The 20,393-nt window shown below is 40.5% G+C and overlaps 1 protein-coding gene across 2 annotated transcripts in view; it reads right to left on the reverse strand.

Annotated features, from left to right (window-relative positions):
• PLCE1 (phospholipase C epsilon 1) overlaps positions 1–20,393 on the reverse strand; it is a 196,888-nt gene that overhangs the window by 159,613 nt on the left and 16,882 nt on the right. For both annotated transcript variants that reach the window (XM_042456837.1, XM_042456836.1), the window contains exon 2: positions 3,187–4,643. In XM_042456837.1, the coding sequence (XP_042312771.1) occupies positions 3,187–4,131 (945 nt within the window). In that variant the 5' untranslated portion in view covers positions 4,132–4,643. The remainder of the gene's footprint in view (positions 1–3,186; positions 4,644–20,393) is intronic.

Raw genomic sequence — 20,393 nt, forward strand, 5'->3', positions numbered from 1 at the left:
TGCAGGCAAAACATCAGAAATAAATTCTTCTAGAACGTGGCACATAGCCTGAAAAAACCACGAAAAACCTATCTTTCTAAGGGCTTTGAGCAACCTCCTTGAATTAGTGCCCATCACACTAGGAATTTATGAACAATTCACACCAACACACCTAAAATGCAATACACTGCTCCCTCGGGTTACGAAATTAATTCGTTCCGCGGCCGCTTTCGTAACCTGAAAAGCCTTCGTAAGCCGAATTGCCATAGGTGCTAATGGGGAAAAGCCGCGTTTCGTGTGAAAAAGCGCCGAAAAGCACCAAAAATTTTCTTCGTAACCCGAAAAAACATTCGTAACCCGGAACAATTATTTCCAATGGGATTTTTTCGTATCCCGGAAATTTCGTAACCTGGGTATTTCGTATCCCGAGGTACCACTGTAGTTTGGGAAGAGCTACCTTAGGACTCCCTAACACATTAAGTTCAGTAGTTCCTGAAAAGTAGTGATTCCCAAAGTGGGTGGTACATCCCCTCTGAAAGATCCAGGGGGGCAGTGAGGAGGAAAGGGGATGGCAAGGGGGCCTTCAGTTAAAGTATTGGCATGCAAGAGGAATCAGCAACTTTTAGGGCCATGGTGGAGCTAAGGATTACATGAAACTTCTTTTCAGGGTCCCATAAAAGCACTGCAAAGACTTGCTGATCACTTCGTGTGATGGTGTCTCCTACTCTTCCCCTGCCCATGTGAGCTCACCCTCTTATCTGTATCTCTTGCTAGTAGTGGCGGTTGACAAGCTCTCATGAGGCTTGAATGCAGGGCATTGCTTCTGTGGCTTGAAGTGGTACCATTTTGGGACAGAATGACTGGACTAAGGAGTGAGAACATATCTGAGCAAGGGATAAATGGCAGCAAAAAGCAACTTTCAAAATCTGAGACTCTGCTTAAGCCTTGTGAGCTTTGTTGAAACCTGGCTGGCACATTGAAGCTGCACTGCAACTCTTGCTTTCTTTCATCAGACAGACTGAGAGAAGTCACCTTGGGAGCAGCAACCAAGCAGCTGGCTGAGCAACAACTGGGAGGCCTCCTGCCTACACTGCCCACACTGGTGACTGGGGGCACAGAGAGCAGTAACCAAGCAGCCAGTCGAACACTGACCAAGAATCCTCTCGCCTGTACTGGTCTTTACTGCAAGACTGGGACAAGTAAGAAGCTTCTTGGTCCCTGCTAAATCAGCTGCCCAGTTGCTGCTCCCAAGGTGACTGAGTGCAAAGCCAACAGCGACCAAGATTGGTTGTTTAGAATTTGCAGAATAGTAAATTTAATATCTATGTGTGTGTGGGGGGGGGGGGGCTAGTATTGTTGCCAAAGAGAAAAGGAGATGATAGGCCAAAGTGGTGTGAAGACCACTGCTGTAAAGGATGAAACAAAAGTCAGAGTGACAACCACAAAAAAATCTACACAAGAGCTATAACTATATGGAAAGCAAGTGTTCAGTAAGCTCTAGCCACTCAGTCAACAATTTCCATTCTATTCCTTTCTATCACCTCTCTATTTCAGGGATGAACAAAGTGTGACCCTTCAGATGTTTTTGGAATGCAATTCCTATTAATACATCTGGCATACCTAGGATAGCCAATGGAATGCTGCAACGTGTAGTACAACAACCTGTAGAAGGCTGAATGTTACCAATCCATGCTCAGAAATGTCATAGCGCTTAGACCAAATGAGCAAAATATAGATTTTTCCAGACAAGTACAGTTCTCATATACAATGTTTTTAAGAAGTAGTGACAATACTTGATCAGCTGTTTACATCAGTATGCTGACGATACCCAAGTATACTTCTCCATGCCTTCAGAAACAGCCTCAGTTGAGGATATTGTGTCTCTTCTGAATAAATGGTTGGAAAAGATAATGGGTAGGATGAAGGAAAACAAATTGAAAGTGAATCCAGACAAGACAGAGGTGCTCACTATCAAGACTCCTAATCTGGGGCTGGAGGTATGTCAACCAGTTACACTGGATGTGGTTACATTCCCACTGAAAGAGTGTATTCACAGTTTGAGAATGCTCCTGCATCCATCCCTCCAAATGTCAGCTCAGACAGATGAACGGTCAGGAGTGCCTGTTATCAGTTTTGGCTGATATGCAAACTGCGCCCCTTCCTAGAATCAGAAGACTTGCCATCCGTGGATTTGAGCAGCGGCAGAGGAGGAAGAGGAGGAAGAAGAAAGAAAAGCAGGATGAGTGGCAGCAACGGTGATAGAGGGATAAGAGGAGGAGGAGGTGGAGGAGGAGGAGGAAGAAAAAGGAAGAGTGGAGATGGAGACCAGGTGCAAAGGAGGAAGAGGTAGGAAAAGGAGGAGGAAGAGTGGTGGCAGCAATGATGGGAGGGGGTAAGAGAAGGAGGAGAATGGAGGAGGAGGAAGAGGAAGGAAAAGGAGGAGGAAAAGGAGGAAGAGCTGCGGCAGCGGCAATGGGAGGAGGAAGAGGAGAGGAGGAGGAGGAGGCAGGGAAGAGGAGGAAGGAAAGATAGCCCCCTACCACCTACCACGGTGAGAGCAGCAAGACTGGCTTCAGAGGGGCGGTACTATAGGACTTGAGCATCTGTGGATTTTGGTATCTGCCGAGGGCCCACTGTACTTTTCCTTCACAGAATCAACAACTGGAATCAATCAGAGAGTTATTCATCCCAGACTTTGTCTCAAAGCGGGATCTTCATAAATCAGTCCCTTAAAGATTATTTCTGCTCAGTCTCAAGAAGTTAGAAGAAAATGTTTTCACTCTTACAAGTGAGCCAAGCAATACACTACCCTTCCCATGATAAAATTAACAACAACAAAACAAACAAACAAACAAACAAAGACTCCATAACTTTTTAATAATAGTTTAAGGCTTTGGGGAAGGTGATGTATTAAAAGATCTTGCCTTTGTTTTAAAATAACTGGTTGAGATAACGAATTTTTTGGTTTTGTTTACAGAAAAAAACAGAGACACCATTTAAACATAAATTAGATCAACAGCAGTTTAGTCCAATGCTTGGTGGCTTAGAACTAAGTCTCTCTGTAATCAGTAGAGTTTTCTGTTAGATAAACATACATGAGATGCAGCCTGAACGTATCTTTTAAAAAGAATACATTCTGAGTTCCGGACTCAACTAATACATTCAAAAAGCTGGAAGTGTTAAGAAAGTTAATAGAAAAACACTTACCCCATGCCATATAGACTGCAGAAGGTAAGAACGTAATGCCTGGCTTCTTGAAATCTGAAATGTTATCAGCTGTTCTGATGTAAACCTGCAGTGCCTTAACTCATTGCGGGTTCTCCACCAATCAACAGAGTTCCAAGCAACAGTTCCTATATGACCCGATGGTAAAGTCCTGACAATTGCTCTTGTCCCAGCATAGACTGATTTCTTAACTTTCTTATCATTCTTGCAAAATCGTCTGATTAATAAGGTGGAGCGTTCCTTCTTACTTCGAGAAAAATCTTCCTCTGAGTCTTCTCCACAATTTTCACTGTAGTTTTCAAAATGGCTCAGAATAGGCTTTGAAGGCATTTTCCCGAGAAAATTAACATTTGAGAAACTGTGATCAGAACATGACACACTGAGTTTTTGGGTTGCTGTTTCTAAATGCAAACAGTTATCCACTGAAGTGTCATAGGCATCACATAACTGTTGTCCAGTTTTATCCCCACAGGAAACTGGTAGTTCCATTAAGTTACAAGTGCAGGCTGTGGAATCATCGGTGCAATTAATATAAGTCTTTTCTGGCTGGAGGCAATCATTCCAAACAAATCTGTTGTGCAAAGTACACAGACTTTTTGAGATATTGTTTCTTTCTGTAACATAATTTAAATCAGCACTGTCAGGTTCATTTTTATTTACTGAGGACTGGCTTCCCAATGGCTTCAATTCAACTTGAGATCCATCCATTTTTAATTTAATTTCAGCATACATGGCTCTTTCTAGTGAAGGAATTCCAGTTTCTAAACATTTGTCTTTCTTTGAAAAAGTATCACATGATTTATATAAGTGGTTATGTATAGTGTTGGTCTTGTAACTCTTCTGCAAAATATCATAATTTATGTTAAGAAATTCCAAAGAAGCAGGGATACATGTGCCTCTATTCCAGGGCTTTTTACGATCAGTCATTTCTTTCTCATATGTTACAGTAAAAATAATGAACAGTGCTCTCTAGAGGTGCTTTTCTTCATTTTTGTAATCAAGAGCTGTGTGCATCTAATTTCTTCATGATTTCATAACTGACATCTATTGTGCTTTATCTCAATTTCCCTTCTGGTGGACAAGCAGGACCAAGAAAGGCTCAGTGCAGATAATGCTATTTTTTTCCAGAGATCATTCTGACACACAAATGTCTGATATTTCTGTGTTTTTGTCAAAAACACTAGAAAAACAACTCTATACACAGCATATAACACAGCTGTATTATTGACAATCTCAAAAACTGACTCAGGAGTACGCTGTCACAAAATATTAACCCTTATAGAATATTTGTTTGAAATAACAACATTCAGGTATATTTTTTCCTACAGGGAATCGTTTCCTTCATAGTACTTTGCCTTGTCTCTTGTTAAAGTGTGTAGAAAACGTACTGTAAAAGGCAATTGCTCCTGAAGTCATCCCACTTCCAGTTAGTTAGTTACCTGCAAGACAAAAGACAAACCATATTTAACACAATGGCACATATATCATATTCATTAAAAAAAAAACAGTAAGAAATATCTTAACCAACAGTTAATAACATGCAGCACAGTTTAAAAGGTATTCTTGTATGCTTAGTAAACTTCATAAATTTATAACTGCATGTGATTTTATTGCATTTTGTAGCTACTATTTTGTAGCTATTGTGTTTGGATTTTTTAAAAATATATATCTTGTACAATGTCTGAAAAAGTTCTGGTCTTCAAGGTGGGTGTGGAGAAACACAAGCAGGACAGGACGTTCTGGGTAATCAATGGGAGTAAGGCTAGAAAAGGAGGTGTAGCCAGCAGTGAGAATGTCAGTACCTGTTGAGGCAAGAGGTTGTTTTAAAACTGCCAGAAGGAGCAGTTAGGTTTTAAGCGTTCAATCTGACTGGAATTTAGGGTCCAAACAGACAGGCCAAAATAAAACTGCTTTGGGTCACTTTGAAGGTATGCTGTTTAAATGATGCATGTGTCCTAAGAGTCCCAAAGCCGCACCAAAGCCACGTTCCAGTCCTAAGGATTGGAACACTCCTCCCTCCATAACTGTCATCTTCTGGCCTACAAGGGAGTGAACAGGCAGGTCCAGCTCCACCAGGGCTAGCCTGAAGAAGGAGAGCCCTCCCCCCAGTTCATCTGCCTTGGTCCAGGCCTCTGAGGGAGAGAGGAACCACTGGACCTCATCCCCTTTCCCAACATCATTCCCTTCTCCTTTTGTGTCGTGTCTTTTAGATTGTAAGCCTGAGGGCAGGGAACCGTCTAAGTAAATAATAATAATTGTAAGATGCTCTGATAGTCATTAGGGCTGAAGGGCGGGGTATAAATACCATAAATAAATACCATAAATAAAATAGAATAAAAGAAAGAAAGAAACATACATAGAGTAAAGTGATATAAAGTAATAAAATTTCTAACTACTGTACTGAAGTAATTCATTTACTGTAACACAAGCTTTAGTAATATCCTCTAAGAAAGATACAGTAATGAGCTTTGAATGTACTGTATATATTCATGTATACTGTACGTCTAGAAATTTTAGTCAAAAAACTGACCCCAAAAACTTGAGTCGACTTATCCATGGGTCAATGTAAGTACTGTAGTTTAACTCTTATTTAAAAAGGAAAAACATAATCTGCCCTGGAAGCATTGATCCCCCTCTATTCTCTCATCCATCCAGCCTTTCGGATGAGCACAAGCAGTTGTGCCTGGTGAAATTTTAAGTTGTTTGGCATTGTTTTCTTCACTTCATCCTTTAGATCCTTTGTCACATGCCCCTAGGTTTTACCCTGGAGTTATCCACTGGTCTTATCAAAATCCATAATTTTGGCCCCAAAACCTACCCTCAAATTATACACGAGGCCGAGTTATAGTCAAGTATATGTGGTAAATAAAAATATTTTCTTTATATTCAGCAAAAAGTGTCCTGAAGTATTTTTATTGATAACATCACACACGTTACCAAGAATATTAAAGACCAATTGATAGTAAAAATATCTAATAGCAGAATCACTTAGGTTAGTGGAGAGACTCAGAGTGAGTCTGAGAGAGGTCCAAGTTCAGGTTTCCTCGTAACAGTGAGCTAAAATATTTTTTAGATAAAGAAGAAGAAAAAATCTGTTCCTATTAGGAGAATTTTTGACTTCTGGCAGCCTTTCAGATGTTGTTGCATTGCAACTCCCAGCATTCTTCACCATGCTAAGTAGGACTGTTGGAAACTGCAGTCCAACAGTATCTAGAGGACTGCTTGATTGCCATCCATGCCTTAGAACAATGGTTCCCAAACCTGGGTCCCAGATAGTGCTGGTTTACCCCTCTTAGAATCCCTTATTCACTAGGGTTTCTGGGAATTGAGATCCAGGATATATAATTAAATAGACACTGTCTATCCCAAACAGCAATTCTATTGATTTTAACTCCCATCCCATTCATACATTCATGGCTAAATCTGATTATAGTAATCAAATTAGCTTTCTATGTGGAAGATAACACTGGGGCTTTTGAAAATTAATCCATTTGCTGGCAGTGATGGGATGATGATGATGATGATGATGATGATGATGATGATGATGATGATGATGATTTTATTAGAGGTAAAACAATGACCCAAGCAAAATCAAAATTAGTTTTACTCAGAACAGAGGTAAGCAGTTAGAGGAATTGGTATGATTTTCTGTAGACTTCACACATAATCTTAGCCACTATGAGCAGAAGAACCCTAATGGCATGCAAAAATATTATGGCTCTAATTCAAAGACATAGCTGTGTTAGTCTATAAAATCAAAATGCCAAGGGATCTTGTAGCACCTTTAGCTACTTTCGAGTTAGTGCCAAAACCCACTGCAGAAATAATCCATCTCGACACCATTTTAGATGCCCTGATGCAATGCTAGGGAATTCTGGGGTTTGTAGTTTTGTGAGCTATTTAGCCATCTCTGTCAGAAAGCTCTGGTGCCACAACAAACTACAATTTCCAGGACTGAGTCAGGGAAGTTAAAGCAATGTCAAACTGAATTATTTCTGCAGTGTGTGTTTTAGATCTTAGTCTCAAAGGTGCTACAGGTTGCCTTTGCATACTGATTATAGTTCTCAGGACACAAAGACTGAAGGGCTGTACAGACTGAGAGAAAGGGGGGCCAGAGGCCAGCCCTTTCTCCCCCAGCTGGAAGCCACAGCAGACAAATGCTGTGGCCTCTGCAAGGCCTAAAAAGAACCCACTCCTATGAATCCCTGATATGTCCCATTGAACTCAAAGGGAATTACTTAAAAGATATATGACTGCACTATCAGAAGCAAATACATTTTATAATCTTAAAATGCTGGAGAATTATTTGAAAGACTTCTATAAACAGTTTAACTATTGCAATTATAGCTAACACCAAAAAGGCATATAGTAATGGAAAAGCCAATGCATATCATAATTTCTAACAATTATTTCTGTATGGGTGTGGATGTGCAAAAATGAAATTTACTTTCACTATGTACTTGCCGCAGGAATATCCACATTCTGTTTTTGCATTATATCTGACAGTCAGTCATTATCATGGCAAAAGAAGCTACTGGATTTGCCATTGTGGGGCAGCATGGTTATTATTTATCTTACTATACCTGCTACTACACCTGTTCTAAGTTAAGTAAGAGCTCTGCAGTGCCCAACTTCTGGATCCAGTACTAATTCAGATTAGCTGTTGGAGTGATAAAAGCAAGAGTAAATTTGCTGCCCCCCCCCAAATGGATCCACTGGGCTCAATCTACTCCAAAAATAAAGAATTCTGGCAATTGCAAGTATTTATAGTAAAAAAATGTTACTATTTACAATGCAAGTATTTTCATTACAATATCCAAATACAAACGAGTCTTTACAGGGCACAATAAAGTCCACTTCCTCTCTTCTCCTACAGTGTATTCACACCAAGACATTGTGAAGAATTCAGCCTACATTCTCCTCAGCTGGAGGAGAAATGCAAACTGCAAGACTGCCCATTCCCCAAGTCTCATTCTGCTATATCAGAAATGAGTAAGCATGCTACCTACTTCACAACTGCAGAGTAAAATGAAGAGGAAACAAATTCATGGGAAACAAACAAGATGCAATCTATAAGCCAAAGGTTGCTTTCATAACACTACCGCTATTTTAGTAGAAAATAATACAAAAGCCTCATGTTAATATATGTACTGAACAACCAGGTTATGTGTATGTGTAATGGACCAGCACCTTATATCCTATTCAGAATTCTTCACATGTGATCACTGCCCCTACTTTAGAATGGATCAAACCCCATGATTTTATAATGATACATTCAGATGATATAATTTGGATATGCCTAGATTTAATAACACAATAGCTAGCTATTCATGGGAAACAAATGAGATACAATCTATAAGGCATGGGGTGTTTTTTAACCTACCCTTAATTTAGTAGAAAGTAACACAAGGCTTCATTTTAATGTATCAGAAATGAGTAAATATCTTTCCTACTTCAGAACTGTAGGTTAAAATGAAGAGGAAACAGATTCTGCACAAATCACATTAGTTCAGAGGTGAAACGACAGAAACAATTGGAAAATGAAGCATCCTGGGAATTGTCAGTATTTACATTCACAAAATGTTATCATTTACAATGGAAGTATTTTCAAAAATATTTCCTGGAGCATTACTGAACTTAAAAAAATACAAATATAACTTATTTTTAAAAATCCTTGGCCTGTTACAGACTGCCAAAATAAAGCTGCTTCAGGTCTCTTTGGAGGTATGCTCTTTAAATGATGCATGGGTCCTAAGAGTCCAGAGGTTGCGCCAAAGCCACACTCCATTCCTGAGCACTGGAGTGCAGCTTTGGTGCAGCTTCTGGATTCTTAGGATGCATGCATCATTTAAACAGCATACCTCCAAAGAGACGCGAAGCAGTTTTATTTTGGCAGTCTGTAACAGGCCCTTATGTGGGTGTGAACTTCATGAACCAAGTAAACATGAATCAATAGGATAAATCCAAGTATACATGCACAAATAGGGTTGCTTCTAAATGCTATACTCCATGGATCCTTTCTGTAAGGTGTTAATATCCTCGACATTTATCAGAGATATAAAGAGCTGGAGCAGGAAGAAACTCTAGTCCCTAAAATAGAATTGGAGTGGGGAGAAAGCTTGCAGCTGGCGCATGTTGTAGTGGAATAGTAGACCATAAACTCTAGACTAAAATTTTTGAAGAGAGAATCTAAAGGATTAAATATCAGAAGTCTATTGATAGAGCAGAAGCATCATTTGTATGGGTACATACTGAAAAGTGACATACTAAAAGGAGAACAGTGCATAAGCATCTGAGCGCACTGGATTGAATGTGCATAATTTAAATTTAGATCCCACTGATTTCAGTAGATCCCAAGTTCAACTAACCTTTTGTGGAGCCAACCCATGAAGTATAATGAATCTAAGTATCGTACAGATCATGCTATCTAGTTACCAAAAACATCCCTTTAGTTTTTGCATACTTTGACTATGACCATGTACATGGGTTAGTGGTCAATCACAGCCACTTAACCACTTTTTAACTAATTAGTTTATGCTTACCTGCAAAAGGGAAGGCATTTGTGAAACCACTTTGCCTGAAATCTAGAATTGGTTTGATGGATCAAAGCTCACTTCATCAGGTGCATGGAATGTGAGTAGGCAGTGGATATTTATATATGCACTTAGGTGGGAGCAGAATGAGGGAACAGAAATGAAACAAGTACAAAGTTGATTATTATCTCAACAGTAGTCATTTAATAAAAAAAAGAATTGGGAGGTGACAAAGACATCCTAACATAGATAAAAAGATTCACACACACTCAGTGACTCTTTGTCAATCCAAGTATAAGAGACAGAGGTTGGCATTCTGTCAGGTATTTATGTCATCACAAGCTGACTTATGATCATGTAAAGGAGAATTGCAACACTGTACAACACTTGTATTAGGAGGGGAATGTAGGCTGCATCCACACTGCAGAAATAATCTAGTTTGACACCACTTTAATTGCCATGGCTCAATGCTATGGAATTGTGGGAATTGTAGTTTTGTGAGACATTTAACCTTCTCTGTCAGAGCTCTGGTGTCGCAACAAACTACAGTTCCCAGAATTCCTTAACACTGAATCATGGCAGTTAAAGTGGTGTCAAACCAGATTATTTTTGCAATGCGGATGCAACCAGACATAGCTACATCTCTGCAACCACCAACAGTGTGGGTCACTGCACCATAGGACCCAATGAGCAACAGAACAGTGTGTATGAAGACCTTGATATTTGTTACCATTGTTGTGTGCGTTCCATTTGTCCCCAACTTATGGCTACCCTAAGGTGAACTTATCATGGGGCTTGTAGTTTTTTGTGGGTTTTTCAGACTATGTGGCCATATTCTAGAATTAATTCCTGACATTTTGCTTGCATCTGTGGCTGGCATCTTCAGAGAATGGTGACATGGAGGAGTGTAGGGAATATATACTGTGTGACCCTTGGTTGAGAGGAAGTGATTTACATGTTAATCTCTATATGGTCTGTTGGTGAATGGCAAGGCCTCAGGGTGCTTAGCCAGCTCTAAGGAAAGCCAAGCTGCAGGGAAGGGGATCAGAGTGCATGCATGCTCTAGCCAGCTCCTTCAGAAAGCCAAGCTGTGGGAAGGAGCCGGCCAGAGCGCACATGTGCACTTCGATCCTGATCCCTGTGGCTTGGCTTCTGAGGAAAGCCAGGCAGCAATGAGGAGGGTCAGAGAAGCCATCTGTCACCCACTGGGCCCCGAGGCCCAAAGACCTACCCAAAGTTTGCAGAAATGGTGGCGCAGCTGGGAAAAGAGCTGCCTGCTTCCTGCCCAGGCCAGAGACTCCTTCACCGAGGCCCAGAGAGCCCCAAAGGCTCACAGAAGTGGCCGCATGGGCTGTGAAGTGGCCACAGAAGCCAGGAAAAATGTCCGCATGGTCAAGGAAACAGCTGCCCACACGGGGTGGAGAGCCCCCCCCCCCCCCCACCCGCTGAGGCCCAGAGTGGTACCCGCATGGGCCCAAGGAGCTACCCCCATCTTATGGTGTATCACCCCCCTTCTGATGTGTCACCCAGTGCGGTCCGCACCCCGTCAGTGACGCTACTGCTGAATCTTGTTTTTGGTGTTTTTCAGAACTGGTACCCAAACTCTGTTTATTTTCAAGGTTTCTTGTTTCCTGTTGAAATTAAAACTTCTCGTATAAGCGAAGGTCTGAACGCCAACATTATGGCAGAGCCTAAGGTAGAAGTGTCCAGAGCCTCCGTGGACTATGTTACACTGGATCAGTTTGAGTTGGTGAGTACCGAGGATGTGGACAAGATCCTCGGAAGTGTTCGGAAAACAACCTGCTCTCTTGATCCCTGCCCCTCATGGTTAGCGGCCCAGGGGGGACCGGTGGTAACCACATTGTTACGCCGGATTATCAACACCTCACTCAGGGATGGGCGATTTCCATCGGATCTTAAATTGGCCATCGTAAGACCGATCCTAAAAAAGCCCTCCCTTGACCCCCTGGTACATAATAATTATCGGCCTGTTTCGCTGCTACCATTTTTGGGGAAGGTGATCGAGAGGGCGGTTGCGCTCCAGCTTCAGACGGTCTTGGATGAAACGGATTATCTGGACCCATTTCAAACTGGCTTCCGGGCGGGTCACGGGGTTGAGACGGCCATGGTCGCCTTGGTCGATGATCTCCGTCTGAGCGCTGACCGGGGAAGCGTGTCCCTGTTGGTGCTCTTGGACATCTCAGCGGCTTTCGATACCATAGACCATGGTATCCTTCTGGGACGCCTGGCTGAGGTGGGAATCGGGGGCACTGCGCTCCAGTGGTTACGGTCCTACCTCTCTGGGAGGTCCCAGATGGTGCAGCTGGGAGACGTGTGCTCCAGCGAGCGGGCCCTTAAAACTGGGGTCCCTCAAGGAGCCATTCTGTCTCCCATGCTATTTAACATTTACATGAAACCGCTGGGAGAGATCATCCGGAGACATGGGGCGCGGGGTTATCAGTACGCTGATGACACCCAGATTATTTTCTCTATGTCTCCGACTGATGCAGTGACCGGGGATGGCGTCTCTCCTCTCGTGGCCTGTCTGGAGTCAGTAATGGGCTGGATGAGGAAAAACCGACTCAAACTGAATCCAGAGAAAACGGAGATACTAGTGATAGGTTCCCCCGGTCCGGGAATGGCGGTGGTTCCACCTGTCCTGAACGGGGTCACGCTCCCTGTGAAGGACTCCGTGCGCAGTTTGGGGGTGCTTCTTGATTCGTCGCTTCATCTGACTGCTCAGGTGAATGCGACGGTCAAGAGCACTTGTTATCAGCTCCGGCTGATTCGCCAGCTGCGCCCATACCTGGACCGGAGGGACCTAGAAACTGTGGTACACGCTCTGGTAACTTCGAGATTGGACTTCTGCAATGTACTCTACATGGGGCAACCCTTATATTGAGCTCGGAAGCGGATGGGCAGCCAGTGAAGGTCTTTAAGTACAGGTGTTATGTGGCTGGTCCTGGATACGCCAGTAACCAGCCGGGCTGCCATATTCTGTACCATTTGGAGCTTCCGAGTTCAATATAAGGAGTGGGTTATTACCTACAAAGCCCTAAATGGCTTGGGCCCAGGATACCTAAAGGACCGCCTCTCCCCATACAATCCGCCTCGCACCCTCAGAACATCTGGGCAGCAATTGCTGAAGGTGCCTGGGGCTAGGTTAGCTTCTACTTCTAGAAGAGCCTTTTCTACAGCTGCCCCAGTCCTTTGGAACACGCTGCCCATCGAGCTCCGCTCATCTACTACCCTGGCCCAATTTAGGAAGGATCTCAAGACCTTCCTATTTAAGCAGGCATTCCCCGATTAAGATCCTGTGGGCCTCCCCTCCTCTTCCGTGGCCATGAGGACGGGCTATGGGGCTTTTATTGTTGTTTTTACTTTGTATTTGATGTTTATGTGCTTTTAACTTTGTATGTGTGTGCACTTGTTGCACTGCTGTAAGCCGCCCTGATCTTCTTGGAAGGGCGGGATAGAAATAAAGATTTTATTATTTTTATTATAAATTGTCCAGGTGTTTGTGGATTTCAATGTTCTCCTTGTACACAACACTCTTTCTCCTTCTCCTTCATGAATATCTGTTTTTTTATTCATTAAGTAAGCATAAACTTTTGCTGTGCCTCACTGATGGAAGAATGTCAAATAACTTCATAACTTCCTGCAGGATTAAGTTTAGAAGATCACCCTAAAATAAAGATTTTTAAAGAAAAAAAAAACCCTGTTCTTGAGCAAACAATGAAGTACTGCAGCAAAAGTGATTAGTCAACTAGTACTTTAGTTATGCAGTAAAAGGATAGTGAATATTTGAGTTTTACATGCAAAGTAGCATTAATGACCACCTTGTTTAGAATTCCACAAATAATATTTTGTCAGCAAACAAGAACTGGGCTTACTTTGGCTTTGCCAGTTACATTAGTGTCTGGGAAGAAGCCCACTCCAATATCTGACTCATTCAGACTGTGAAATCATTTGAAAGATCCATTACATTAAACCATGAAACCACTTGGGTAAAACTGAAAATGAAGCATTTAAACCTTATGGCTTGGTGTTCATAAAAGGTTTACTGAAATAAGTACTGCCAATAGAAAATGTGTTTCTCTTCAGAGAATCAGTCCCCCACCATGAAGTAAAAAATAATAATAATAACTTGGATCCAACCTAATTTTGTTTCTTTTCAAAGTGTGCCACATATGACTACCCTAGATATTTGAGGCCTGTTAATTTTGTGGATTTGTTTGCACGACTGCTTTAATGGGACTAAAAATGTTTTATTTAGCTTTTTTATTGACATTTCATAATGGTGCGATTTTTCTCCCTAGGGTGCATTTCTACACTGTAGAAATAATACAGTTTGGCACCACTTTAAGTGACGTACATCCTATGGAATCCTGGGTTTGTAGTTTAGTCTTCTCTACCAAATGGTGCTGGTGCCTCAGAAAACTACAAATCTCAGGATCCTGTAGGATGGAGTCATCTCAGTTAAAAGGGGGGTTAAATTGCATTGTATCTACAGTGTAGATGTACAGCAAGATTCTGCATATAATCCACTTCTGAATTCTGTCCTGAAAATTTTGTTTTCCCAGGCATGAATTCCCATGGGACTTCTGCTTCATTCACTGAGAAAGAATTGTAATGATAATGTATTGATCACTAGCAATCTGCATCATATCTATTTGATGTTTTCTAAAAGGGTGCTAAAGTGAGATTCTCATGGAGAATACCAATTGTTGTGTGCTGCAAAACATTAATCATCCTAGCATTTCTTTCTACAGATTTTCAGGGGTATCCCACACATTTTCATCAACACATCTATCCTCAACAAATTTATAACCCCTTTAATATCAACTGAACATGATTTACAACAGAGAACTAGTTGTTGTTATGCCCCATTTTAATCTGGACACACTCCAGGTACAGCAAAATGCTAAGACTTCCTAACATTCAGACAATTATGTGTGAGAGTGTGTAAGCCTCTGAGTCTCCTGTCTTTAAATATAATTAAATATCATTAATTGATTTTCTTAAAATCATTTAGCTCAGGGCTGACCCCCACCATCAGACAAAGTAAGATAATTCTCTCATACAGCTCATGCTAAATCCTCCAGGAAAAGCTTTCTGGTTGTTCCTCCTAAACTCCCTGGCTGTTTTTCTCGAGAAATTTTAATTTAAGTGTTAATTTTATGTTTTTATGTTAGTTTTATGTTTCTATCTTAATTTTATATTTTTATCTTAATTTTATACTCTTCAAACTAGATGATTTTAATTGTTTTTACAAGTGGCAGGTCCCAGAGCCAGTTTTCAGCCAGTAGCAACTATATGGACTGCCAATAAAGCAACAACAACAAAATGGAAATGGCCAGAATTCTTCTTTTGGTTTTGAAAAATGTGTTGTTGTTTTTAATAATGAATACTTCAAGGAGCCTCTGCAATACATTTTACCTTTCTTGGATGCTTCCAGAAAAAGCAATCCACCCCCTGTTTATGGCTAGATAGTCTGGAAGTCTGAAGGAACTGAGGACCGCAAAAACAATCTTGAGGTTACCCAACCCTGCTCTAGAATATCTATCCCTCACTTCATTTCTAAATATTCTAGTTTTGCTATTTCCACTTTTCTTTTATACAAAAGTTATTATAGGTTGAACATATTGAAAAATATTTCAATACTTTTTTAAAAAGAAAATGATTTAGATCTCTCATGAAGACAGGATTAATACATTGAATGAAAAAAGTCCCTGGGCCTATTGGATTTTAGACCCAACCCCTCATATTTTATGTAATTTTCTGCAATCTCAGCATTCCATAAGTAGGACAGACCAATTTGCCAAAGGAAAAATAGGTGATTACTCATCTTTGATGGAATGTTTTTCTCCAGATACTAGGAAATAACCTAGGCAGAAGTGAATGTGACAAGCAGGAACATCAGAAGTCAGACACTCCTGGTAATGAAGATTTTAAAAAGTCTACAACAGGAATGTATTTTATGAATTGACAGCACTTTAAAGAGACTTTGGATTTGCAAACAAAAATTTTACTCCATTAAACTGCATGTACGTTATTGTCAAGTCTAAATGTTTAACCCTATAATTTGTGTTTTACTGTTCCTTCTTCTTTTAATCTTAACTGTAGCAACGAAAATGAAGTTATTGTGCTAAAGGTCACGCCTTAGTAAGAGAGCACATGTTTTACATCCAAGAAGTTTCAGGCTTTCTTAGTATCTCCAGGTACTGCTGGGAAAGATTGTGAAACCCTAGAGAACCACTACTAGACAGCAATGCTAGGTAATGTCTCACATTCCTAATATACTACACTTTGGAGAAAACTAAAACTTCATCGTTATATAATTTAAACATTGCACTGATATTACATACATGGTGTCATTCCTTTCAGCAGAGATCTGTAACAAATACCTTCTGCAGATTGTAATCTTATACACACTTTCCTGGCATTACGGCCCACTGGCTCTTACATCTGAGTAGACAGTCATGCAGTCTAATGTTATTTACTTCTATAAAATAAGAATCCCATTCAAGGTGTATATTCACTTAAAAGTGTTATTTAAAATGTGCTTCATTACTTTTATCACAAGGGAGGCAGCATGACATAGTAGCTTGACTGTTGAACTATGACTCTGAACACTAAGGTTTGAATCCCTGCTCAGCCATGAAAACCCACTAGGTGACCTTTGGCAAGTCACACACTCTCAGCCTCAGAAAAATCCCATGATAGGTTCACGCTAGGGTCACCATAAGTTGGAAATGATTTGAAGACACACAACAACAACAAGGTCACATGGGTCAGTAGAAGTCTCCTGATTCAGACAAAGCTTATTAAGCTGAGTCACAATCATTTATGTAATGCTATTAATCAACTATTTTGAACACAATAAGCATGTCTTGTTTCTCAGAACTGTCCAAAGTACAGTTCAACTCTGACTGCAAGAATGTTGCATACACTGAAAATTTAATCACACACAGAGTATGCTATTAATGCTTCAGCAAGAACTATCTAGACAAGCACTCCAGCCCTTCACATATTATGTCGGTAGCAAGTAAATGGCTGTGAGAACCAAATATAGGCCAGATGAATGCCAGCTGGTGAATCTCTAATCTCAAGTCAGACAATGGAAAGAAGCTATATTTTTAGAAGTAAGGTATAACCAAGTGTGATAGTGCTCTGAAGTGATGGAAGTGAAACAAGCAAGTATAGTTGGCCCTCCTTATCCACAGATTCAACTATCGTGGTTTAAAAATATTCCCCCCCAAAAAATGCCAAAAAGCAAACCTTAATTTTGGTATTCTATATAAGTGACACCACTTTGCCAAGCCATTGTATTTAATGGGACTTGAGCATCCACAGATTTTGGACCAAACCACAGAGGATACCAAGAGTCCACCGTAAACATAAATCCCCCATGAAAACGGGTTTTAGGGAATCTTTGAAGGAAAAAAAGATCTAAATTTGCAGTCCTACGATAACTACTAAAAGCTTACACTTGTGGTTTGAGAATACAATATCTTTCATTCCCTCGCCCCATTTTTTAAAAATTGGGTTTATGAAAAGAATTCTGTGGAACTTTAATGATCATGAACCCTCATGAAACAGTAGCTTTTTTTTCTTACGATGGCAAACAGAAGTATAGATTTTTTTTTCCAGTTTAGATAAGAGCAAAAAATTAGAATGAGAATATTCAAACTCAACTATTATATGATGGTCGCTATATTCACAAAAGTTTGATGCTGGACATACATAACTAGCATTCTGCTCTATAAAACACGATTCCCTGTGCTGTAAAATGATACTCCCAAGCAGCAAGTAAGTTAAATGCCATCTCTTGATGCCCTGTCCTGGCATGAAGTAGAAGTGAACTAAGCCACTAAAATGGTTGTTTTTTTGGGAGGGAAACCCTAAAGAGCACTGTAATTCACTTCGGTTATTTTTTCCTGTCCACACTGGCACAAATAAAGGCAAGCACAGAGGGAGGAAACATCTGACACCAGAGCAGAGAGCACTGCTACTGTTTGAAAAAACAGCAAACAGCAAAGTCCTACACAGCATTAAGGGAGGTCACATGCAACTGGAGGATCATCTGTTTAAAAAAAAGCACGCTATTATTAGATGCAAGTTATGCAGCACTTGTGCATTCTAGAAGAATTAAAACATTCTTCCAAAATAAATAATTTAAATACTTTTCGCATTGATATACCGCCATATCAGTACAGGAATAGTTGACATTTTAGTGTCAAGATAAGTACTTGAATATCACCTGATCCATTTATTATCTGATCAACAAAACAATTAAATTAGAACACATAGGTTTGTATCCTAAGATGTCAATTTACAGAAATCCAAAAAGGGATTTCCCATCTTCTCCTCCCTTCTAAAGGTCTCCCCTGCATGCCATCCTACACTATTCAGGAGGGCCCCTAACCCTCCCGAAATGAAATTTGGGAAGTGCAAGTAGTTCGGCCATGAAAAACGACTAGATGACTTTGGGCAAATCAATTCTCTCATCCTCAGAGGATGGCAAGAACAAGCCCCTTCTGAAGAAACTTGCCGAGAAAACCTCATGAAAGGTTCACCTTAGGGTCACCATAAGTGGGAGACAACCCAGAGGTACACAGCATACACAACACACAAGAAACTGCAAGGAAAAGAGAGCATCCACTGAATCTTGAAAATGACTTATCTTTGGATGCAAGGCATAGTTTTAAATTGGCTCAGTAATGTGAAAGTCATTCAAAACACCTTGAAAAACATTTTTTTGTGAAACCTCCTCAAAATAATAAATCTTTTGCAGAAATGAAGTATTTTCAAAGCATTTCGGGGACAATGCTTTATAATTAGGAAAATTCTATTCATTCAGCAAAAAGCCATTATCACTGGTATTTGGATGGATCCCTCCCCAAGAGACTTGGAGGACAGCCTTAGTTTCCATTCTCCAGTCCCATGTACCCCAGTACATTTTGGAGAATCCTCTAAAAGGACAACTGACTCTTCTAGGGCTGGCTAGTTATATCTCACTCAGGCCTCACATAGGACTATATATGAATCTGTTTGTCTACACCAGAAGTAACTTAATGGTCACTTCTAGTGTTGAAAAACATCCCATACTTAAAATAGATTGGAGGGAAATGCAATGAAATATTGTGCTCCCTAGAGAACTGAGCTTTTGGGTCCAAACACTGGGGTTGGACGGGTCAGAGGAAACCCTGGGAGCCTTCATATTGTTTGGAGGGCCCCTAATGTATGGAATATGGTTGAATAAGTACAATGAGCTCTTATGTCTGAATAGTCCACAGGCAGAAAACCATATTCCAAACCAGCACCATTTTATAATCTTCAGCTGTTTCATTTTACATTATTTGATGAGTTCTGAAAGCTGAGCAAGATGCTATAATATCATTTAGGCACATAAGTGCTTATACAAACTTTTAAAAAATTAAACTACTCTTCTCCTATCCAATAACTATACTTCTGACATGAAGGAAAAAAGAACTGACACATGCATGGAACAGCTTGGAGCTGTCTAGTCCTGGTACTCAAAATAATCACCTGGACTCAGAATTCTTTAATTCCTTATTTATGTCTTTTGTATCTTTGCTTTAATTAGTTAGGCTGTTACGTTTTATGAAGGTGTAGAGGAGGACATTTCCAGACCAGTGAAGCAATACATGTAGTCAGAGATGAACCAAGGGCAGGGCAGTGGGAGCTGTCCACTGTGCATTCCTGTGATAAGGGTGTATCTGGCAGGTCTACAACATTTTAATTGTTATTGTGTATTGTGTGCCTTCAAGTTGTTTCTGACACATGGCAACCCTAAGACAAGCCTATCATGGGCTTTTCTTGGCAAAATTTGTTCAGACAAGGTTTGCCATGGCCTTCTCCTCAGGCTAAGAGTTGTCACCCAGTGGGTTTTCATGGACAACCAGGGAATCAAATCCTGGTCTCCAGAGCCATCATCCAAAACTCAAACCACTATGCTACACTGGCTCTCATTTTTAAAAAAATTAAAAATTATGAATTGTTTTAATATGTATGCTCTTTTAAATGATGTTATGTTCTTTTAACTGGTTATGTATTTTTCATTGGTGTTCTGCATTTTTAGCTGGTATCTGTTGTATTTTAATCTCCATAGAAAGAGGCAGGTATGAAAATTATTATTATTATTACTATTTAAGGGTTTGTGTGGCCTGTGTAGATCCAGAGCCTGAAGCCGTCAGGGACACCAGGGTTAGCAGCAGTTGGGGGGGACAATCCAGGCCTCACTAAATGGGCCTTGTCCACCTCATCATTGACCTCAGAAGTGGCAGCAGCCCAACTGTGGCTAGTACAGTCCTCTTCAAACCCAGTCCCCTCCATCCCAGTCCTTGGTTTGAATTTTCCTTTGATTTCCCAGATCTTGTGAAATAGATCTCTTGTTCTTCCCTTTTTGTTGTTGTCTTCTATTTCTCTGCATTAGTCATTGTAGTAATTTTCTTTATCTTTCTGCACAAGCTGTTGTACTGTTGCATTCATAATTCTTAGTTTGTTGCTATCTCCCTTTTGATTTCTTCTCTTCTTTATTGCTTGTAGTTTTTTTCCCTGTCATCCATGTTTTTTTCTCTTTCTTTTTGTTTACTGAAAGTGTCTGTCTGCATTCTTTTTTTATTATGTCCC

This window comes from Sceloporus undulatus, chromosome 3 (genome assembly GCF_019175285.1).
Source record: "Sceloporus undulatus isolate JIND9_A2432 ecotype Alabama chromosome 3, SceUnd_v1.1, whole genome shotgun sequence".
NCBI classification, from domain to species: Eukaryota; Metazoa; Chordata; class Lepidosauria; order Squamata; family Phrynosomatidae; genus Sceloporus; species Sceloporus undulatus.